The following is a 24115-nucleotide window of genomic DNA, read 5'->3' on the forward strand; positions in this document are numbered from 1 at the left end:
CTGGGGAAAAACCAGCTTTTAACGAAGTTAGCGTTGAAGCCAAGGAAAATGATGTCCCTCTCTCTGTCTGTCATGAAAATTATAAAACAACCATGGCAAGTGAAAAGCCTCAATCAACATCAGCAGACGAAAGCAAAGCCAAGTAAATGTACGATGATGTTCAGAAAATGTTGGGTCCATTTTACCCAAATAATTTATTTTAAAAATAAAATTTGGCAAGTAACTGTTTTCAAATTTTCATGGAAAAAGCCAGGAAAGCAGTGAAAATCACGGTACAACAACCAAACTAGGACTTACACATAATAGGTTCACTCCTATTATAACATCCTAATTCAATATTGTAATGTCATGTGAAAATTTGTATCCGTACATCATTACATTATTGAATTGGAACACTACGTGACAATAAAGCTGTTTCATGTATGTTCTCTCCAAGAACAGGGTTACTTGACATGTCAGTCTTAGAGATACCAATTGACACCATTAATGTCACCCATGTTGTCACCGGTATAAATCTCCTTGTGTATTTCACACAACTCTTCAGCCAAAATAGTTCCTGAGAATTTGAGATTAGCATAACTCCTCACTTTGGTCATTGAGATTTAAAATCAATAGAAATTGTCCCTAAGTTTGTCTATATTCAATCATTTTGGTCATTCTGTGAAAAATGTTCATTAAATACGGACCAAAATGAAAAAACCACCCCCAAAATTTATCAAATCATTTGGCCCGTTATTTATTAAATTAAGAGTATTTTTGTCATTCTGATACTTATTTAACAGAGATGTCACAGAATAACCAAAATGGTTGACGATGGACAAACTCATAAATTACTTATATCGATTTCAAATTTCAATGACCAAAGTCAGAAGTTATGCTAGTCTTAGAAATTATTTTGGCTAAATTGCCTTCACATAATCATGACCTATTCACATGGAGAGAAATATACAGCGGTGATAAAGACGGAATCTCTCCTCAAGCAAACATTGAAGAAGTAAATACAATAAGCAAGAGAAACTCGAAAGCTATTGGTGAAGAAATCATGGGGAAAAAATGTACTTTCAAATTACTTTGGAAACGAAATCATGAAAATAATTGCCGGACAATCACAGCCAAAGAAAATTTTTAGTAAAGTTTGGGCCAGTCTAGCAACTGGTACAACAAAGAACCACCATACGTTACAAGAATGTAAAAGAAGATATCTACCACCTCTGCCAATAATTTAAAGAGACTGAGAAGCTCTAATGTGTTTTCAATGACTGAGTTCTGTCAATGTCGCCATATCCTTGCAACAGGACTCTGATCTGTTGCATTTGGAAGCAGGTTCCTTGAGTAAGTTTAAGCAAGTTGAGTTGGAACACACGGTCGAATAGCACTTACGCCAGAGCATGGAAGGGCAGCAACTTATTGCACTCAAGCGTTCACATTTTATTTCGTGTGTCGTATTTCTTGTATATCTTGACTAGACGTCATCTTTCTCGCATGCGATAATCTTTATAATCTCAAATCAGCTTACTTCAGAACCATAGATTTTCATTTTTCTCCTAGCTCAGTTGGACAATTCATCCCTGTTGCGAATCTATATATGTTAGAGAGAAGGAAAACATTAGTAATTATCACCGTGAAATTTTTGACAAACGGACCTTGAAACCAAGCACATGGCATGGGACGCACCAACTGCAACAGACAGCACATTGTGGGCTCCCAGTCCATCATCCTCCATTAAAAACTTGACTTCAACAGGAGATGGTTGGATCTCCGGCAGCCCAGGTACTCCTAGCTGAGAGTCTTTGGTGTATCCCCACATATACAACTTTCCTTTATCTGTTACGAAACAAAAGATGGACACTCAGCAGGAATGTATGAAAGTTTCACGCTTACCGGTTTGAACCAAAAGCCAAAACATCTGCCTATCCATGTTCTGATTTATGCAACTAAAATTTGTTATGCTCTCTCAGACCATCTTTAAGTCTGGAATTGTTTCCTAAATATAAATATCTATGGATGACTAAACCTTCAACGAAAAACCAACCTGTTTTGCTACAATAGCACATTTATGACTCATGATAAATGCTCTGGTAGAATGTAAAATTAGAGGATGCAAGGCATTTACGCATTTGAGTGCCAGAATAAAGTATTTCTAAGACCTAATTGATTACAGTACCAATAAGGCATGAGTCATTACCTGTTATAGCTGCTGAAGATGAACCCCCACAAGCAATATAGATAACACGCTCATCAGTTAAAGCCTCAACAACTGTAGGTGTTTTCTGACTTTGTAAAGAAGAGTTGCCCAACTGACCATGACCACCATGTCCCCATGAAAGTACTTTACCTTCATCTGAAAATTAAACACCAAGAAAGAAGGACCATTAATAAGACTTAACCTTTCCAGAACTAAAGACAATAATAGTCGCTGCTGCAGTCAATTTACCGGTTAACGCAAGAGAATGATATCCACCACTTTCTATCTGAATAATACGAATGCCTGCAAGACTAGGAACTGGTTTTGGTGTCCAACCACCAACCTTATCGCCCCTTCCAAGCTCATAGTTAGAGTTTGCTGAGAAAATAACAAGAAAACGCAATAAATTAGTTTCATTAAAGTGGAGCATTTAAAGTCAGTCATAAGTCTCAAAGATGGCAACAATATCAAGAGCCAATTAGCTAAGCCCCTTAATTTAACAGTAACAACAACGCTTCCCTCACAGATGTTCCAATGGCCTCGGGATTGCTAAAATTAACTAAATCTAGCCTTTTATTATCCCCTTATGGCTATCTCCATTTGTCAAATTTACAGGTTGAAATGAACTTCCATTAACTCATTGACTAATGAATCAAATATTTTGGAGAACATTTGAAAACAATAACACCATTTCCTACAACAATTATACAAAACTTACTCAGCATTGGCAGTATGTGGTTAAGTTACAGTAAATAAATTTAATTCACTTGTATAAGAAAGAAGCAAACACTTTCCGCATAAGAGGCTGCAACCTTACCTCCCCAATTCCAAAGTTCCCCATCTTCTGTCAGTGCCATTGTGAAAAAACCTCCGCAAGAAACAGCAGTCACAGGCATAGGTAATGCTTTTACTTTGGAGGGTATGCTGAGTCCACCACCCTCGTTTGGGCCTCGATTAGGACCAAGTCCCAATCTACCATCCCCTTCATCTCGACCCCAAGTATAAAGTTCTCCTACAAGCTACATCCAATTAGTAATACTAATAGCCTATTATATGTAACGACAAATAAAACATATAAACATAATCTTCATACTGGAATACGAATGCAGAAAGCCAGAAAGGAGTGAGAAACGGAAAAGCATGCCATCTGCAACATACTAGTTTAAATTCTTCCTATCCTAGCGGTTGGAGTCCATTAATTTGTTGCATCCACGCAGTACCACATTTACTCCAGTAAAAAATAACTGCAACAAACCTGATTCCGTGATGGCACCAGTATGCGTCCCACTAGTCGAAATATGACATATTTTCCCACTCCACGATCCTTCTACCAATCTAGGGAACAACTCTCTAGTATAAACAGAATGCCCAAGTGCACCAAAACCACCATAACCCCTGCAAGCTTCATGTTTAATGACAACCATGAGTCGATAGAGCAATATGGTCAATGAACATAAAGATTTGTAGCACACACGAAAACAATATAATTATATCAAACTTATGGAGTAAGTGTTAGAATTTGATAAAATTCATGCGGGTTGGATAAGTAAATAGTAAATTGGTCTTTCAACTTATAATAAGCAAATGTTTTGGGCAATTTTACTCATAAAAAAAGAATTTTTAACTGCATATAGTTGAGAGTAGAAACGATTACTCTTGCGAAGAAACGAACTTTACAAGTTATGGGCTGACTCTTCTCAATGCCACAATATGTTCTATACAGGTAAACCGTGAATTCAATACAATACTTCCTCTTTCAATAAGATCAAAGCAGTAAATATTTGTGCAAATTGAAAACAACAAAGAAAACCGAATTGATTGCAATCAACAAAATGCAGGGCAACACATCCTGTGATAAACTGCTAGAGATGTGTAATCTTTACTATTGTACTGACCAAGTATAGACCTCCCCGGTGGCGGTGAGCGCCACCGAATGCAACCCGCCAAGCGCCACAAAGCGAACCGAATCCAAATTCGGGTTCAAAGTGGGGAGAAACAGAGAATTCTCATGCCCAAAACCAAGTCGACCGCCGTCGCCTTTACCCCAAATCCAAACCTTACCGTCTACCAACAGCGATGAGTGGAACAAGCCACAAGAAATACCCACCTCCACAACACCGCTGTCGGCATTGTTCTTTTGATTTGAGCAATTGGGTGCTTGAATTCGGCCCTGGGTTGGTGAAAGAGTGAAGGATGAGGTGGGAACGACGAGGTTGGCGACTGGAGTTGGGTAGAGCCGGATTTCTTCGATGCCGCCGCCGAGCTGGCCGGAGGCGCCTCTGCCCCATGAGAGGAGTTGGAGGGTTGTGGTGGGGACGGCGTCGTTTTGGGTGGTGGTGGGGGCGGCGGTGGGTTCGTAAAGGGTGGGGATTTTGGAGGTGGTGGTGGTGGAGAAGGGCGAGGAGGAAAGGCGGCGATTGAGGTATGCGAAAGAGCGGTGGCGGAGAGACAGACGGACACTCATGTTTACTGCTTTGTTCTCCTAAATGAAAATGGAGGGTTTTAGAAAAGGGTTTAACAACCATGGATTTGACACAAGTTCTTTTTTAGGGTAAAAGTATTTACTACCCTCCCTCATGTTTCGTGGTTTTTAAGATTTAGTACATCAAGTTTTTTTCGTCCCAGAGTTATACTTAAAGTGTAAATTTTGGGACAGTCTCATACATCCGTTAGTCAAACTGTTAATTCTTTCGTTAATTGATATATTTCGTTAACTGATAATGTAGCACCCACGTAGATTAAATTTCTTTAAATAAATAATAAAATAATATTAATTTTTTTTAAAGGGTCTTCTTCTACCTCCCCTACCCCATCCCCGACACCCCATCCATTCTCCCTCCCTCATCCCTCCCTCACTTCTCTTCTCTGCACCCACCCAACCCTCATCTCCTCTCTGACAGCCCCGTGAGCTCGAACCTTCGAGCCCCACCTTGGCAAAAGACACTGGCTTTTCCTAATTTTTCAACCCATCTTCATCTGTACCGTCTTCTTCTCCGGCACCTGCCTCGCTGTTCTCAATTGGGTTCATCCTCCTGGTGAACAACTCGTCAGTTTCCAAGTTCGCCATGAACTTAATCGCAGCCACTTCGTAGAGAACCAGCGACGGGATGACCGAGGCGGAGGAGAAATCGACGTCGCCGTCGGAGGCATGCCACAGCTTCGATCTCGTCGCAAATCTGAAGGCGCACGGCTGAAGATGGAGGGGGAATGGTGGATTCGCAGGGACTAGGATCCTCGCGCGGATCTTTCTCTGCGGATCCAGTGGGGATCAATCCATCCGAACCATTCAGCTCATATCTTACGGCCCAAGATTATTTTGAATTTTTTTTTCAGCTTCTCCGTTTCTTTCTATCCCTTCGTCCCCAAACCCCTCGACATTCGTTTTTCTTTTCCCATTCCAAAAGGCAAAAAGGAAGGATTAATCAAAGAATTAACCCATCAAACAACCCAAAAAAGCAAAAGACTTCTCATATACCCAAGAATTAATCCATCCATTTCCCATAAAACACAAATAAAATCTTTAGCGCCTGCAGTGGTTTCAAGCAAGAATAGGGAAAAATTAACGGAAATGGATTTGGGAAAAATTTCAAGGGCAAACTCCATAGATGAAGAATTCAAATTCTACAAATCGGTATGATAGGCATATCATTCGGCCCGCTTCATTTTCCCCTTCGATCCCTCTGCCGGTGACCGATCTAGTCTTCGTACACCATCATCGCCGGTGGCAGCGAGAGGAAGATGGGTCTGCTGGTAGTGACGGCGAAGGTAACAAGGTCTGCGCTGAGCTTTTCCCTCCGTCCCCTAAACCTCTGTTGAGGATTACTTGGTCGTGAGGGCAACCTTGCAAGGGTTGTTGGGTAGTTTTAGGGTGAGAGAGCAAGAAAAAAACAGCAGGAAAGGAAAAAGAAGGAAGAGGCATCGCCAGCGCCTTCCTTCTTTATGACATAAATTGAAATTTTTATTTTTAAATTTTTGTAATTTTTATTTTTTAATTTTTTAATTTTTAATATCCACGTGGGACCCTTATTGACACGTGACGTCCAATCATTGTTCACGTGGGTGTCATGTCATCAATTAATGGAAGACTTAACAGTTTGACTAACAGATGTATGAGACTGTCCCAAAATTTACACTTTAGGTATGACTCTGGGACGAAAAAAACTTTATGTACTAAATCTTGAAAACCACGAAACATGAGGTAGTAAACAGTCTTTTGCCCTTCTTTTTTATTATTTGAGTTATTTTTCAAAGGCTAAATAACTAAAATGGTCATTAAGATTTGCATAATCAATAGAAATGATTCTTTAGATTGAAAATCAATAGAAATGATCCCTAAGATTTGATAACCATTTCATTTTCGAAATTTTCAGTTTAAGAAAAAAAATGAAATGGTTATCATATAGCCCGTAAATGTTGATCAATACAATGCACTACACGAAGTAAAAGACGGATAAAAGTACTGATTCTAAATGTAGAGACTCGGGATCCAGTAAATTGATCATAACTCAACTCAGTTTAGAAATACCTTCCCAAGTATATAGCTTCTCCTAAAATAAACAATCCCATAATAGCCGCAACAATCGTAGCCAGGGGTCTAAATGCTGTCATGAAAACTTGACCTCTTGTTTTTGCTACCAAAGTTTGCAGATAAATCACAACTCCCTGCAAAAAAAGGTTTCACCTCCTCAGATTTCCATGAGCTGAGCAGTAAAAACATTAGACAGTTAAAAGACCAGTCTTCGGAGTTTGGATTCTTACACTATACATAGGAGCAAGAAGTGTAATGTTCCATGATAACTTCCAAGAGGATGCTTTGTGATCGAGAATCGCTGCCATGATCCCCGTGAGTAAAGTCCTCGATAAGCAAGTGAGTAAGGTAAGCGTGATTGGTGCTGGAAACATTTCAATTGTTACCGTCTGCATCAATAATATTACGTGGCTATGAGAATTGTGACAAAACTTGTATAAGCTGTAGGTTTTTTGAGCACCTGTAAGATGTATATTGAAGTTTTATATATTTATTTCATGACTAAAATTGTTACAAGTTGCAGCATATAAGGAAGAAGAAACGTGAAGAAGAGAGCAGGGAAGATGGCAGCTAAGCCAACATCATGATGACATGCAATCCCTCTAAAACTTAATCTAATATCCTGCTTTTGCTTTACAGCATGAAGAGCCGAAAGCAAAGAATAAAAAACAGTAAGTGAGGGGGGAACCGAAAGTAACAACACCACTAGACAAAAACTTTCTAATATTTTAACCCTACTTTCAATGATGACTGATGACATCCAATACTCCCCCTCAAGCTGGATCCAGTAGGTTGATGGATCCAAGCTTGGAGAGGAGCCTTTGAAACTGATGGGAAGCCAGAGGTTTAGTGAATATATTAGCCAGCTGATTGAAGCTTTTTACGTAATGCGTCTGAATCACCTGCGACTGTACTTGTTCACAGATATAGTGACAGTCGACTTCAATATGCTTCGTCCTCTCGTGAAAGACGGGGTTTGATGCTATGTGCATGGCAGCCTGGTTGTCACAAAATAATGTCATTGGTTGAGCTGTGAACACTCCTAAGTCACATAAAAGTCCTTTTAGCCATATCAGCTCACACGCGGTTGAGGCCATTGCACGATATTCAGCTTCAGCACTTGATCTTGCGATGACAGTTTGTTTCTTGCTCTTCCACGTGACCAAGTTTCCACTAACAAAGGTACAGTAACCCGTGGTGGACTTGCGATCGATTGCGTTTCCTGCCCAATCAGCATCACAGTACCCCATGATTTGAGTGTTGTCATTCTTTGCCATAAGGATGCCACGACCAACAGACCCTTTTAAGTAACGTAAGATCCTTTTGACAAGGTTCAGATGCTCGATGGTGGGAGAGTGCATGAACTGACTGGCGATACTTACTGAATGTGAGATGTCTGGTCTGGTGATCGTTAGGTAGATCAGTTTGCCGACAAGCCTCTGATATAAGCTGATATCCGAGAGTGACGTGCCTCCCAAGTCAAGCTTGAGCTTGCTATCAAGAGGGGTAAGTGCAGGCTTAGCATCACTCATATTAGCATCTTTAAGTAGGTCCATGACGTATTTTCGTTGATTAAGAAATAGTCCCTTGTAAGAAGATGCCATTTCGATTCCAAGGAAATACTTCAACACCCCAAGATCTTTGACTGCAAATTTTTGTTGAAGTGACTGTTTGAGTGTGGTGATTTCAGCAGCATTATCACCTGTAATTATTAAGTCATCCACATATATTAACACAACTAATTTGCTCGCAGCTCTTGTGCGAACAAATAATGATGAATCTGCATTACTCCTTTTGAAACCAATGCTATGAAGAACGGTACTTAGTTTTGCATACCAAGCACGTGGCGATTGCTTCAATCCATAAATTGACTTATGTAACTTACACACCAAATTAGGCTTTTGGCTTTGAGGGTGTCCTGGTGGCAATCTCATATAGACTTCTTCTTCAAGATCACCATGTAGAAAGGCGTTCTTCACGTCCATTTGGTACATAGACCAACCTTTATTGACCGCAACAGACAATAGAACCCTTACTGAGTTCATTTTTGCAACAGGAGCAAATGTTTCCTTGTAATCCACCTCAAATGTTTGAGTGAATCCTCGAGCCACCAGCCTGGCTTTATGCCTCTCAATCGAACCATCAGAATTAAACTTGATCTTATAGATCCACTTGCAGCCCACTGCCTTTTTTCCTTGTGGAAGTTTGGTGATGCTCCAGGTTTTGTGTTGGTCTAGTGCTTTGAGTTCATCTCTCATTGCTTCTTTCCACACAACTTGGTTATTAGCCTCATAAAAGTTTTGAGGCTCACTGTGACTTGAAATATTGTTAAGAAAGGCAGCATGAGATGGAGTTACCTTTTGATACGACACGCAATTTGAAATTGGATGCCTCGGTTTATATGTGACAAAATCTTGAAACCTTGTGGGAGGTTGTCTATCACGCCGAGGATTGCGTCGAGGTTCTGGGAGGTTTATCTCATCCTCGTTCAAATTTTCATCCACACCTTGAGGATTTTCTTGGTTGCCGTTGTCATCATCATGCACAGAACTATCAGGATGAGTACCTTCATTATTGACTTCAATGAGAGGTGTAGAAGATTCATCAATGTGGTCATGGTTAGTACCTCTGTCATTTAAAACATCTTGAGTACAGATTCTTGGTAGAGGAATTAGGTCTAAGATGCACTCCCCCTGACTTGTGGCTTCATGTGATTTGCTGAAAAAAGGGTTAGCTTCATGAAATCGAACATCTTTAGATACAATTATTTTTCTTAGTTGAGGATCATAGCACTTATATCCTTTTTGTGTTGATGAATAACCAAGAAAAATACATTTGAGAGCTCTAGGATCCAATTTATCTCGATGGTGTGACTGTATATGAACAAAACAGACACAACCAAAGACTCTAAGATGTGAAAGGTCGATTTTTCTTCCTTTCATGACTTCAAGTGGAGATTTAAACCCCAAGACTCGGCTAGGAAGTCTATTGATGATGTACACAGCCGCCATGACTCCTTGTGACCAAAATCTCTTTGGTACGTTCATTTGTAACATTAATGCTCTCGTTTTTTCCAGTATGTCACGATTTTTTCTTTCAGCTACACCATTTTGTTGAGGTGTGCCGACACAACTTGTTTGATGCATGATACCGTGCTTGCTCAAATATAATGACATGATATGGGACATATATTCGGTGCCATTGTCAGATCTTAAGGTTTGAATTTGAGAGGAAAAATGATTCTTAACAAGATTGTGAAAATCCTTAAAAACTTCAATCACTTCACTCATAGACTTTAAAAGGTATAACCAGGTGGCTCTAGAGAAATCATCAACAAACGTTACATAATACTTATAACCATCAAAAGATTCAAACGTTGGTCCCCATACATCTGAGTGAACTAGTTCGAAAACTTTACTAGTCCTAGATAAGGATGAGGTAAAAGGTAATCTGGTGGCTTTAGACAAATGACATGTTTCACACAAAATTAAATCATTTCCTAAGTTTGGAAACAAGGATGACAAAACAGGTTGGGCAGGATGAGCTAAACGTTGATGCCACAATTGACTATCTTGGGATGGACTGGACTTGGCTTGAAATCCTCTGGGACTGCTTTTTGATATGTAATAGAGGCCATCAAGGTAAAACCCTTCACCAATCGTCTTCTTGGTGAGGCAATCCTGAAAAATGACATTGTGAGGGGAGAAAATGGCTAAACAATTTAAGGTATTAGTGATTTTTCCCACAGATAGAAGTTGAAATGGAAAAGAAGGAACAAATAAGGCTACTGACTCAATTTTGTCCGACATTAAGTTGATATTTCCCTTCCCTAAAACCTTAGAACTCTCACCATTGGCAGTTGAGACTTGAGAAGGTTTTGAAAAATTTTCAAACTTGTGAAACTTAGAAACATGGTTGGTCATATGATCTGTGGCACCCGAATCAACAATCCACAAATCATGCATCATATTTACATTAAGAGCAGTTTTGAAAGCAGTCATGATACCTTGCATGTCATCTCGGGTCATGTGTTGTGTGTCTGTCAGAAATCCAGCGAACTTGCCTAGCAAAGCTATTGAATTTCCATCTTCAAAGCCAACCTCTTTCTTGCTTTGAAGATACACTGCAAACTCATTTATGAGTGCAGCTGGATTTGCAGTGAAATTCTTGAGTGCATCAGAACCATGAGATGTTGAGGCAGTTGCATTGTTGGCTCTGTGTGGTGCACGGTTCAGTCTTTGTGAGCCCTTGTTATCCTTCATGAACTCTGGCTTTAATTCTGGATGTAAAATCCAGCATGTCTCCTTAACGTGACCAGTATAGTTGCAGTGTTGACACTTTAAGTGTGGATTCTTCACTTTGTATTTTCTTTCGTTGGCTAGATAAGCCCTTGCTTCAGTTACACCGGTCTTTGTGCCAATGTTCATGACTTTCCTTCGTACTTCTTCACGTTGGATTGTTGCACATACGCTGGTGAAGGAAGGTAGATCGGGGTTCATGAGTATGTGGCTTCGTAGGTCTTCGTATCCTGAATCGAGGCTTGACAAGAGTTGGAATATCTTGTCTTCTTCTGCCCTTTTTAGTAGCAAAGACGCCTCAGTTGTATGAGGCCGATACATTTCCAGCTCATTCCACATGCTCTTCATGCTGCCCAGAAGTTGAACAAAGGGCTTTCCTTCTTGTTGTAGGTTGGAAATGTCCTTCTTCAATTGAAACACACGTGCAGCATTGTTCTGGCTGCCATACATCTCCTTGACTGTCTCCCATAGCTTGAATGATGATTCAGAATAACTGAATATTTCAGCTAGTTTACGTTCCATGGAATTTAGGAGCCATGACATAACTAGCTGATCCTTGCAAAGCCAGATTTCATAAGTTGGTGAGGAAACATCTGGGACTTCGATGCTTCCATTTATGAACCCTAGCTTGGATCTTCCACCTAGGGCAAGACTCACTGCTCTCGACCAAGGTAAGTAATTAAACTCATTTAACAAGACCGAGCTTAATCTTTGATTTGGATTTACATCCACCTCAGACACGGTTGAGGAGGAAGGCTGGGGATTTTCATCTCCAAACGAATAAGAATGTTCTTCCGCCATGTCGGAGATGGAATACGATCAGCTAGAAGAAATGCAGAAGCAGGTTATTTTTCCTGCTCTGATACCATATTGAAGTTTTATATATTTATTTCATGACTAAAATTGTTACAAGTTGCAGCATATAAGGAAGAAGAAACGTGAAGAAGAAAGCAGGGAAGATGGCAGCTAAGCCAACATCATGATGACATGCAATCCCTCTAAAACTTAATCTAATATCCTGCTTTTGCTTTACAGCATGAAGAGCCGAAAGCAAAGAATAAAAAACAGTAAGTGAGGGGGGAACCGAAAGTAACAACACCACTAGACAAAAACTTTCTAATATTTTAACCCTACTTTCAATGATGACTGATGACATCCAATAATGTAGAATGCAGATAATGCAAAATATGAAACAAGAAGGACAAGAGAGCCCTTTATCCAGTCTCTGTCTATGGATGGTTTTGAGGTAGCTGCAGTTCGATGGGAGTCTTCAATGTGCATTGAAATCACAGCAATGCCCTTGTATAGGGTCATCAGCGTCGCGCCAGCAAACCCAACAAGAGTTCCCCCAGTCTTTGTTTGCATGCCAAGCTTCCCAATATCGAATTTCTCCATCCTGAGTACATCATGATGTAAATCCTTAAAATCCTAATGCAATAATCATATGACTTCTACGTGTGACCAAATGGATTGCATTACCTGCACAAAACTGCTATGATAAAGGTAATACATGGAATAAGGTTGCTCATGGCAGTTCCAAAAGCCGCTGAAGTTTACTCAAGTCCCATGTAATTCAATGTTCTTCCTAACACTCCTCTAAGATAGACACGAAAATTTAGAGGATTAATCAGAATTAGATTACTTGTTCTAAGTTTAGCAAGTTTCTCACCTAAGGAAGCCCAAGAAGAAGACATTTCGCAAGACTGGAACACTGATTTTGCTCTTGTTTTGTCTGCCATGAGATAGGTTACGCTTAATGAGAGGAGAAATTCACATCGGATACAACATAAACAAAAATACAAGAAGAATGAAAACTATATTGACCTCTCGAAAATTAAGGCAAGAAGAGCAGTTGCTAGAGTTCTGAAAACATGTGCATAAACCACAAGCACATAACAGCTCATGCCTTTGTCTAGAGAGACCTTGGAGACAACACTGAACCCTGCAAAGCATATGTTAGCCACTTTCGAGCTGTTTTCCTGCCAAACCATGACAAGTTAGCCATCAAGAAAGGTACCATTATCTTCTTCTCGTCGAGAAGTATGATTTTCGTTTTTTGAATCACTCGATTTCATTGAGTATTGAAGAAGTTATGAACGTTTAAAGTTTACCCAGTTTCCAACGAGTTTTCCAGTTTTCCCGCGGACTAGTCACCTTTCAAGCTATTTTTCGGCCATCTCTGGCAACCATTGGGCTTCCAAATAGGTATAATCTTGTTCTACACTTTCCTATCTTCATTTTGATATATTATCATTATGGGTCGAATTTGGTTCATAAACGATTGAGTTACGAAGCTTTGAAAATTGCCCAAAGAGTTTTTAACGGAATAACCAAAATCATGGATGGTGGACAATCTCAGGGACCATTTCTATTTATTTTCAATCTAAGGGACCATTTCTATTGATTATGCAAATCTCAATGACCGTTTTGACTTTTTAGCCTTTTTCAAAAGAGCAAATTCGAATTTGAGTGTAGAATCATAGCATAGCAAAAACGGCTATGACTACGTTTGTACTAACATTTAACAAAGATTTATTGTATATTTTATTGATTGTAGACATGTAAATTTCGTTGCATACAAATGATGCATCACAAAGTTCCATGTGGCATATAACTCATCACAAATGGATAAGTCATCAATGACATGTGACATAAATCAAGCAAAGGAAGAATAAAACTTCCCCAAAAGTCGGCAAAAGGGGGAAGAAATCCTTTAAAATCGGCAAGGGGCTCAAATTGTTCCCGAAACCGGAAATAAAGATAAAGCATCTTCACAAAATAAGCAAGAATAGAAGATTACTCACAAAATAGGTAAGAAAGCCTTATAATTCGGCCAAGCAAGGGAAAGTTGCTGAAATTAAGACACAAAACATGCCTAAATTCTCCCATGGACGAATCAAGACATAAATAAAAGCCAAATCCATCCAAATGCAAGTTTTGAGAAGTCTATAAATATAAGGTCCCAAGACAAGCATAAGGTAATTTTCTACATTGAAGGGCCATAATTCTCACAAAAGGAGAACCTCTGCCAAATCTTTGAAGACTAATACGTTGCCAAAGCTCTCTTCAAAGAACGCACAACCAAGGCCGAAGCTTTCTTTCGACCAAAGCCGAAGTATTCCCTTGAAGAATCAACAAGCACTTGTGCCGATTCCTTCAAGACTTTGTTGCAAGCTCAAAACTTGTAACGATGTTTGATTCAAGATCAAGTCGTCAAGACCCTTGAATCAACGAAATCCTACATCAACACTACCTTTGCTGCAGGTGAAGACCATCCAAGTGTTGTTTGAAGCTCAAAACTTGAAGCAATCATTCAATCGTTCATCCGAGATCAAGTCATCGCGACTTTTGGATCAACAACCTATGCATCTATATCAAATTTGAAGATCGAATCAGAGAAAAATTGTAAACAGAGATTGTTCATCAATACAAATCTACTTTGTACACGTGTTCTTATTTCATTCGTTACAGAATTTTCGTGTTTACATTGATATTGGAAGATGTCTGAAGTTCGAATCTCCTATCTGTTAATGAACAAATATTAAATTAAAACGACAATGATCTCAACTATCGTTTGATTAGTGTGACCATTTGGTTAATAAGTTAATTGACATCCACAAGTTAAACCCCATGCCAAGTTTAATTAGGAGTCTTTTGGACCTACAAGTCTCCCACTTGTTAGGCATGTATCCTTAGTCATGCATCAATTGCTTAATTAGCCAAGAAGGAGTGTTTCTTGAATTGTTGTAATACTAAAGTCCCACCCTTTTCAACTCTTGTGCATTTTCAGCAATGTGGGAGCTGTGTAGACAGCTCTTTGCACACAATTCTATGCCGAAACGAAATCAAGAAATAGAAATGAAGCTATTTAACATGTTCTCTTGTATTATATCCGCACATTTTTTGTATCATATCGGTGTTCTTTTCAAAAGTTGACGAATGATACACGTATGTATTCGCTTGTACACCGTAGATAGTTGTAACTTGATAAATAATTTACATGAGAAGGAACAATTTCATGTATTGTGCAAAGAGCTTGACCTGAAATAGCTCTTGTGAGTAGTCACAAAGCACTTGGTTTTCTTTTTAAAGGTTAGTCAAGTGAATCAACTTAGCAAGTCTCATTAATTTACATCCTTAATTGCCCCCAAAATTGATATAAAAGGCAAGTCACCGAGAAGAATTTGGCATTTGCAAAGGAGAATGCAAATGGAAGAGCAACTAGGAGACACAGCAATCGAAGGAAACAGTAGGCGGGAGAGAGTAATCGAGAAGTTGAAACCATACATCCTCTGCATATTTTCTAACATATGTTTTGCAGGGTTCAGTGTTGTCTCCAAGGTCTCTCTAGACAAAGGCATGAGCTGTTATGTGCTTGTGGTTTATGCACATGTTTTCGGAACTCTAGCAACTGCTCTTTTTGCCCTAATTTTCGAGAGGTCAATATAGTTTTCATTCTTCTTGTATTTTTGTTTATGTTGTATCCGATGTGAATTTCTCCTCTCATTAAGCGTAACCTATCTCATGGCAGACAAAACAAGAGCAAAATCAGTGTTCCAGTCTTGCGAAATGTCTTCTTCTTGGGCTTCCTTGGGTGAGAAGCTTGCTAAACTCAGAACAAGTAATCTAATTCTGATTAATCCTCTAAATTTTGGTGTCTATCTTAGAGGAGTGTTAGGAAGAACATTGAATTACTTGGGACTTGAGTACACTTCAGCGGCTTTTGGAACTGCCATGAGCAACCTTATTCCATGTATTACCTTTATCATAGCAGTTTTGTGCAGGTAATGCAATCCATTTGGTCACACGTAGAAGTCATATGATTATTGCATTAGGATTTTAAGGATTTACATCATGATGTACTCAGGATGGAGAAATTCGATATTGGGAAGCTTGGCACGCAAACAAAGACTGGGGGAACTCTTGTTGGGTTTACTGGCGCGACGCTGATGACCCTATACAAGGGCATTGCTGTGATTTCAATGCACATTGAAGGCTTCCATCGAACTGCAGCTACCTCAAAACCATCCATACACAGAGACTGGATAAAGGGCTCTCTTGTCCTTCTAGTTTCATATTTTGCATTATCTGCATTCTACATCTTACAGGTGCTCGAAAAACCTACATCTTATACAAGTTTTGTCACAATTCTCATAGCCACATAATATTATTGATGCAGACGATAACAATTGAAATGTTTCCAGCACCAATCACGCTTACCTTACTCACTTGCTTATCGGGGACTTTACTCACGGGGATCATGGCAGCGATTCTCGATCACAAAGCATCCTTTTGGAAGTTATCATGGAACATTACACTTCTTGCTCATGTGTATAGTGTAAGAATCCAAACTCCGAAGACTGGTCTTTTAACTGTCTAATGTTTTTACTGCTCAGCTCATGGAAATCTGAGGAGGTGAAACCTTTTTTGCAGGGAGTTGTGATTTATCTGCAAACTTTGGTAGCAAAAACAAGAGGTCCAGTTTTCATGACAGCATTTAGACCCCTGGCTACGATTGTTGCGGCTATTATGGGATTGTTTATTTTAGGAGAAGCTATATACTTGGGAAGGTATTTCTAAACTGAGTTGAGTCATGATCAATTTACTGGATCCCGAGTCTCTACATTTAGAATCAGTACTTTTATCCGCCTTTTACTTCGTGTAGTGCATTGTATTGATCAACATTTACGGGCTATATGATAACCATTTCATTTTTTTCTTAAACTGAAAATTTCGAAAACGAAATGGTTATCAAATGGTCCCTGGATCTTTAGGTGGCTGATTTTATATGAATTCATTTAGTCTGGGATCTTCAATTTAACACACCTTAACACTTTTGAACATTTTCAGTATTTTAGGGGCTTTCTTGATCGTTTTTTGTTTGTCTGCAACTCTTTGGGGGAAAGAAAAGGGAGAAATCGAAAGTGAATAATTCATTGGAAGATGCTGTGTCCCAACATGAAGCTAGTGATTACAACAGCACATGATCTTTACTATTCAACTTGTGATCTAGATGCATGTACATTTGAAATCTTTGGTCAAATGTTGCACAAATGCAAGTTTTTTTCTTCAGAAATAAAATTCGTTCATTCAAATGGAAAAACCTCTAGTATAATCAGTTTCAATAAAATCAAATAACAGAGTATTAATAGCTACGTTAGAGATGGACCTATCCCAAATATGCATGTTTTGATTGGAAACGCCCATATTCGCAATCTCCCTGAAGACATGCATCCTTTTGATACAGAGGAAAGAGGAAGCCAACCATCGAATATCGTCAATGATTGGTTTAAGTCTCCAGGGGATGCTACATAATTAAATCCAAAACGGCATCGATAACAAGTTTGGTGTAATATTTTGCCTCGAGAAGCTTTGTATGCCTGACAATTTGATTCATTTACCAGAAGTTGCTATTGTGAATTTTCGTTGAATTGTTTTTCTATAAAAAAAAAAAAAAGAGACTATTGAAGGAAGGACCACCAAGGAAGGACCACCGGTTATTATTTTTGACTACTCATGATTAGGGTCAACTCCATTAGGGTTTTTTATTTAGTTAATAGCCTTCTTTTTCTTCTTGTTCTTATTCATCATTTCAAGTGCCGTGTGGCTCCCTATGTCTCAAGGAAGATTAGCTGTCTTGCATGCTTTTAGGAGAGAGAGATGATTTGCATGATTTAAGGAGATTAGTGTGGCATTCTATGATGGCTGTCGAAAGTGTTGAGTGCATGGCATCCTATGCTGGCTGTCATGAGTGTTGAGTGCAGTTTGCAACTCACTCAAACTCTTATATATATTTTGTGTAACCTTTGTATGAATATATAGAAATATAATAGACATAATACCACAAAAAGCTACATGGTATCAGAGCGGGCATCATTCTGAGCCTGTTCTGTATATCGAAACTGCTGTGTTAATTTTTCAAAAACAATGGCAGATGGAAGTCCAGAGGATGTAAGCATCATTGCTTCTCCATCTATAAGCGCATCTGAAATGGATATCAATCCAAACCAACGTCTAAGTTCAGTGTTATTGAATGAGTTTAATTATTTGCCATGGGCAAGGGCTGTTAGTCTTGCTCTCGGTGGAAGATCCAAGCTTGGTTTCATCAATGGCAGTCAACCTGCACCAGATGCTTCTTCTCCAGAATTTGGAGGATGGCTATGTAAAGATCAACTGGTCATGTCATGGTTGTTAAATTCTATGGAAAGGAAGGTTGCTGAAATCTTCAGCTATTCCGAGTCGTCTCTCACTCTTTGGACCACCGTGAAGGAGATGTATGGAAATCAAAACAATGCAGCTCGCATCTTTCAACTCAAAAAGGATATCTCCAATATACAGCAAGAAGGTAAAAGCTTTGTTCAACATCTTGGTTATTTGAGAAGCATGTGGAATGAGTTAGATGTGTACAGACCTCACACTATTGATTCCTCAGTGCTCCTTAAAAGAACTGAAGAAGATAAAATTTTTCAATTATTGTCTAGCTTAAGTTCAGAATATGAGGATTTGAGAAGTCACATTCTCATGAACCCGGAGCTACCATCTTTCACTAGTGTCTGTGCAACTATCCAACGTGAGGAAATAAGGAGAAAAGTCATGAATAATGGTATAAAAACCAACATGACAGAAGCTAGGGCTTACCTGACAAATGAAAAAAGGTATAAAGGGAAAAATCCTCATTTGAAGTGCCTACATTGTGACAACATCGGGCATGTGAGAGACAAGTGCTGGATCCTACATCCAGAACTCAAACCTGACTTCATGAAGGATAAATCCGCACCCAAGACAAGTCGAGCACACCCTCGTGCCAACACTGCAACATCTTCATCTAGCAACAGTTTTGATACCTATCAACAGTTCACTGCAAATCCTGCCACCCTGTTAAATGAGTTCGCAGCGTATCTCCAACAAAAGAAGGGAAGAAAGGAAGGATCTGTTGATCATGAAGATGGAAGTACTACTGCATTGATGGGCAAATTTGCAGGTTTTTTAGCTGATGCTGATTGTGTACCTCAGACAGATTTGAAAGGTATTGTAACTGCTTTCCAAACTGCTCTTAAAATAAATGAGTTACATGATTTTTGGGTTGTAGATTCTGGTGCCACAGACCATATGACTAATCAAATGTCAAAGTTACATAAATTTGAGAAACTACATAATCATTCACATGTATCTGTTGCTAATGGTGAAGGTGCTAGGATTGTAGGAAAGGGAAAAATCCATCTGATATCTGATCAAATAGAGTCTACGGCCCTATATGTCCCATCTTTTCCATTTCAACTTCTCTCAGTGGGAAGAATCACAAATTCCTTAAATTGTTTGGCCATTTTTTCACCAAAAAATGTCATTTTTCAGGATTGTATAACCAAGAGGACGATTGGTGAGGGGTTTTTCATTGATGGTCTCTATTACATATCGAAAAGCTCTTCCTGTGGGTTCCATGCCAAGTCAAAATCCATCCATAACTCCATTCAAGCTGTCTCCTTGTGGCACCAGCGACTAGGCCATCCATCTCAACCTATCTTGTCCACCTTATTTCCTGATTTAGGCAAAGAATCAACCCACTGTGAAACTTGCCATTTGTCAAAGGCAACAAGACTACCACTAGGGTCTTCGATGTCTAGAGTTTTTCAACCTTTTGAGCTTGTACACTCTGATATATGGGGACCTTCAAGTGAATCATTTGATGGTTATAAATATTTCATAATTTTTGTTGATGATTATTCAAGAACCACCTGGTTATATTTGTTAAAATCAAAAAGTGAGGTGATGGAAGTGTTTAAAGACTTTCACAACCTTGTTAAAAATCATTTTTCTTCTCAAATCAAAACCCTAAGGTCTGATAATGGCACCGAATACATGTCCCAAGTCATGACTCAATATTTGAGTAACAATGGAATCATACATCAAACTAGTTGTGTTGGCACACCCCAGCAAAATGGTGTTGCCGAGAGAAAAAACCGTGATCTCCTTGAAAAAACTAGGGCATTGATGTTACAAATGAATGTACCAAAACGTTTTTGGTCTCAAGGCGTCATGACAGCTGCTTACCTGATCAACAGGTTACCTAGTAGGGTTTTGGGGTTCAAATCTCCAATGGAGATAATCAAGAACAGAAAGGTGGACTTGTCTCATCTTAAAGTCTTTGGATGCATCTGTTTTGTTCATGTTCAGCCCTTACATCGAGACAAACTTGATCCTAGGGCAACTAAATGCATTTTCCTTGGCTACTCGTCCACACAAAAAGGGTATAAGTGTTACAATCCACAACTTAAGAGATTAATTGTTTCAAAGGATGTTCAATTTCATGAAACTAATTCTTATTACAGTAAGTCTCTGGATGGTACAAGTCAGGGGGAGATTAGCTTGGACATGTTTCCACTGCTAAGGACTGAGATACTCAACAATTTGGGTGATCAACCTCATACAATGGATCTTGTGGTCCCAAATCAACCGACCCCATATGACGACAACAACATGCCTGTGGAAGATGAAACTCTACGCAGTATTGGTCCTGAAGAATCTTCAGAGGAGTCTCTTCCTATCATACCTCGACGAAATCCAACTCGTGAGAGGCACCCACCAGCAAGACTGCAAGACTTTGTTACGTACAAGCCCAAGCACCCCTTATCCAACTACTGTTCTTACCAAAAGTTTTCACCTAATTATATTGCCTATTTGAGTAATATATCTGCACATGAAGAGCCTCAATCATTTCAAGAAGCTAACCAATCCCATGTATGGCAGCAAGCCATGCAAGATGAATTACATGCACTCGATCAACATAAAACTTGGAGCATTGTGCCATTGCCCAAAGGAAAAAAGATAGTAGGCTGCAGGTGGATATACAAGATTAAATTCAACTCGGATGGGTCTATAGAAAGACACAAGGCACGATTAGTAGCCCGGGGCTTCACTCAAACATTTGATGTGGACTACAAGGAAACCTTTGCCCCGGTTGCAAAGATGAACACAGTACGTGTCCTTTTGTCTGTGGCTGTCAACAAAGGGTGGTCTATGTATCAAATGGATGTCAAAAACGCCTTCTTACATGGTGAGCTTGAAGAAGACGTCTATATGAGATTACCACCGGGTCACTCTCAAAGTCATAAACAGGATGTTGTGTGTAAATTGCACAAATCAATTTATGGTCTTAAACAATCACCGAGAGCCTGGTATGCTAAGCTTAGTTCAGTCCTTATCAGTGTTGGTTTTGAAAGAAGCAATGCGGACTCCTCTTTATTTGTTCGCTCAGGCACCGCTGGTACATTGGTTGTTCTTGTGTATGTTGATGACTTGATCATCACCGGAGATAACGCTGAAGAAATCAAAGAACTCAAGCATTCTCTTCAGCAACGCTTTGCAATAAAAGACCTTGGTGTACTGAGATACTTTCTTGGCATCGAAATGGCTACCTCTCACAAGGGCTTCTTCCTTAACCAGCGCAAATATGTTCTTGATCTCCTTAAGGAAGCAAACATGAGTGATGCTAAACCGGTCCCTACACCTCTCGACATTAAACTCAAGCTCAGCTTAGAGGGTCAACCTCTTCCGAACATAAGCTATTATCAGCGGTTGGTTGGTAAGTTGATATATCTGACCATCACAAGGCCCGATATTACCTATGCTGTCAGTATTGTTAGCAAATTTATGCACTCTCCCACGATTGAGCACTTTAATCTAGTCAAAAGGATACTTCGGTATCTAAAAGGTTCTGTGGGTCGTGGTATAATCATGAAGAACAATGCAAGCACTCAGATTACAGGTTATTGTGATGCAGATTGGGCTGGCAATTCCATTGATCGTAAGTCTACAACGGGATATTGCACGTTTGTGGGAGGCAACCTTGTCTCATGGAAAAGCAAAAAACAAACGGTCGTTGCAAGATCAAGTGCTGAGGCAGAATATCGGGCCATGGCATCTACTGCGTGTGAACTAATTTGGCTCAAAGGTTTACTGTGTGACTTAGGTGTTTTCAATCATCAATCCATGTCTCTTTTCTGTGACAATCAAGCTGCAATGCACATTGCTTCCAACCCAGTTTTTCACGAGAGAACCAAGCACATTGAAGTCGATTGTCACTATGTTCGTACACAAGTTCAATCTCAGGTTATCCAAACTCATTTTGTAAGGAGCTCGGATCAACTTGCGGACCTATTCACCAAATCATTGGCCTCTCATCAATTTCAGCTTCTTCTTGGCAAGCTTGGATCCATCAATCTTTTGGATCCAGCTTGAGGGGGAGTATTGAAGGAAGGACCACCAAGGAAGGACCACCGGTTATTATTTTTGACTACTCATGATTAGGGTCAACTCCATTAGGGTTTTTTATTTAGTTAATAGCCTTCTTTTTCTTCTTGTTCTTATTCATCATTTCAAGTGCCGTGTGGCTCCCTATGTCTCAAGGAAGATTAGCTGTCTTGCATGCTTTTAGGAGAGAGAGATGATTTGCATGATTTAAGGAGATTAGTGTGGCATTCTATGATGGCTGTCGAAAGTGTTGAGTGCATGGCATCCTATGCTGGCTGTCATGAGTGTTGAGTGCAGTTTGCAACTCACTCAAACTCTTATATATATTTTGTGTAACCTTTGTATGAATATATAGAAATATAATAGACATAATACCACAAAAAGCTACAGAGACTGACCTGCCTCCCCCCCCCCCCCATTTTTCATTGAATTGCTTTTCAATTGTGCACTTTTCAAACAAAAGTGCTACCGAATCTTTTTTAGTAAATGATTTTATTGATGCGATTGAACTTTCTAACTTTTGATATGTGGTGATCGAGTGACAAGCCATATCTACGAGTAACATTGACTGTGTGATATAACTCACATATGAGATGAACAGAGATTCTGCTTAACGGTTGTCCTTCACTTATCAAATTGATGAAGAAATTACCAATACAAACTTTATGGCTATTCTGATGTATTGTGGTTTGAATTAATTGTTCGAACTGTTTCCTGAAAACTGGTTTAGGAATAGGTCTCGAATCATATTTCAAAATTATCAGAATCCAGTTTGTACGTTTAGAGGCAAATGCCGGTTGCACCTAGAATAAGTTGTAACTTTCATGTTGTCTAGATCTGATTGTTGAAACCAATGGCTATATAAGCCCTTCCTTTTATTGGTTTTGCCTCTGAATTACATGTTTTCATGCAGTCATGTTCAATTTGCCGACTCTGACTTCTCGGATTGGTGACTCGGGTGGTCCTGAGACCACCTTGGTCCTATTTTCATCTGCCCCTGCTTGTATGAGCACTTGAGAGTGATGAATGCTAAGCTACCATAGTCATAGATAGATGTTCGAGGTGATGGATTGGAAACATAGTGGACAAGGAAGCGAATGAAGCAGCATCGTTTATTATCATTGAGAATGTTGTTGCAAATTCGTCTCAATGGATATGTTAATGCAAGAAAATAAATAACACAAAATGTATCGTGGTTCACCCCAATGTTTAAGCTACGTCCACACTGATATTGTATTTCTCTGTTTGTGAGAGGATTGTGAGAGCTTGGAATATGAGAGTGAGGCTTTGCTCTGAATCTCAGAGCTTGAGGATTGTGAGGGTGAGGAGGCCCTTTTATAGACTAAGGGCTCCTCCCCTTTTTACATATTTGCCCCTTCATTTATTATATAATTATATTTGAGTCCCCCGAGTATTTATACGAGATCTAAATACAGAGGCCCTAAGTATGGTACAAATAGTAGTCCCCCAAGTCTTCAGTTAAGAGAGTCTTTTGGTTGGAGACTTGCAATTCAGTCCATGTGTGGGCCGAAGTAACTAGATGTCGTTTAGAACTTATACTCGATATGAGGCGGTGCCCAATCTAAAATGATGCTCAACTAGAAGTAGCACATGTTGCGAGGCTGCTTTGCTTGTGGCTTATGTTGCTTTGGTTGGCTCGGCTTGTGGCGTTGAAGGTGAGGGAGCCCCTTTTATAGAATAAAGGCTCGCTCCTCAATACATAAGTGATGAGCTAAGAGTTGATGCTTGCGGTGAGGCGGTTACTCAGCAGGCGGCGATACTCTCTAATGATGGTGAGGGAGTCCCTTTTATAAAATAAGGGTTCGTTCCTCAATATATAAATAATGGGTTAACTCC

At 39.5% G+C, this 24115-nt stretch overlaps 3 protein-coding genes and 1 pseudogene across 4 annotated transcripts; 2 read left to right on the forward strand and 2 right to left on the reverse strand.

The window, feature by feature from the left end:
- Positions 1–1028: 1028 nt before the first annotated feature.
- Positions 1029–4720, reverse strand: LOC126634017 (RCC1 domain-containing protein RUG3, mitochondrial-like). Its single transcript, XM_050304501.1, has 7 exons — positions 4081–4720; positions 3441–3580; positions 3003–3197; positions 2435–2563; positions 2186–2341; positions 1644–1824; positions 1029–1568 (listed from the first exon to the last, which is right to left on the reverse strand). The coding sequence occupies exons 1-7, from the start codon at positions 4647–4649 to the stop codon at positions 1550–1552; spliced, it is 1389 nt and encodes a 462-aa protein (XP_050160458.1). The 5' UTR covers positions 4650–4720; the 3' UTR covers positions 1029–1549.
- Positions 4721–6700: 1980 nt separating this feature from the next.
- LOC126633787 (WAT1-related protein At5g07050-like) lies at positions 6701–13002 on the reverse strand (annotated as a pseudogene).
- A 2219-nt stretch (positions 13003–15221) lies between these two features.
- On the forward strand, positions 15222–17384 carry LOC126583256 (WAT1-related protein At5g07050-like). 2 transcript variants are annotated; one of them, XM_050247582.1, is made up of 7 exons: positions 15222–15450; positions 15543–15605; positions 15679–15795; positions 15879–16119; positions 16191–16349; positions 16445–16581; positions 16862–17384. In XM_050247582.1, exons 1-7 carry the CDS (start codon positions 15371–15373, stop codon positions 16941–16943), a joined length of 879 nt encoding a protein of 292 aa, XP_050103539.1. In that variant the 5' UTR covers positions 15222–15370; the 3' UTR covers positions 16944–17384. The 2 variants fall into 2 exon arrangements, with proteins under 2 accessions (XP_050103539.1, XP_050103540.1); XM_050247583.1 differs by having other exon boundaries at positions 16445–16950.
- A 968-nt stretch (positions 17385–18352) lies between these two features.
- Positions 18353–19691, forward strand: LOC126583275 (uncharacterized). Its single transcript, XM_050247609.1, has 2 exons — positions 18353–19037; positions 19364–19691. Exons 1-2 carry the CDS (start codon positions 18395–18397, stop codon positions 19390–19392), a joined length of 672 nt encoding a protein of 223 aa, XP_050103566.1. The 5' UTR covers positions 18353–18394; the 3' UTR covers positions 19393–19691.
- The last annotated feature ends 4424 nt before the right edge of the window (positions 19692–24115 follow it).

This window comes from Malus sylvestris, chromosome 9 (genome assembly GCF_916048215.2).
Source record: "Malus sylvestris chromosome 9, drMalSylv7.2, whole genome shotgun sequence".
NCBI classification, from domain to species: domain Eukaryota; kingdom Viridiplantae; phylum Streptophyta; class Magnoliopsida; order Rosales; family Rosaceae; genus Malus; species Malus sylvestris.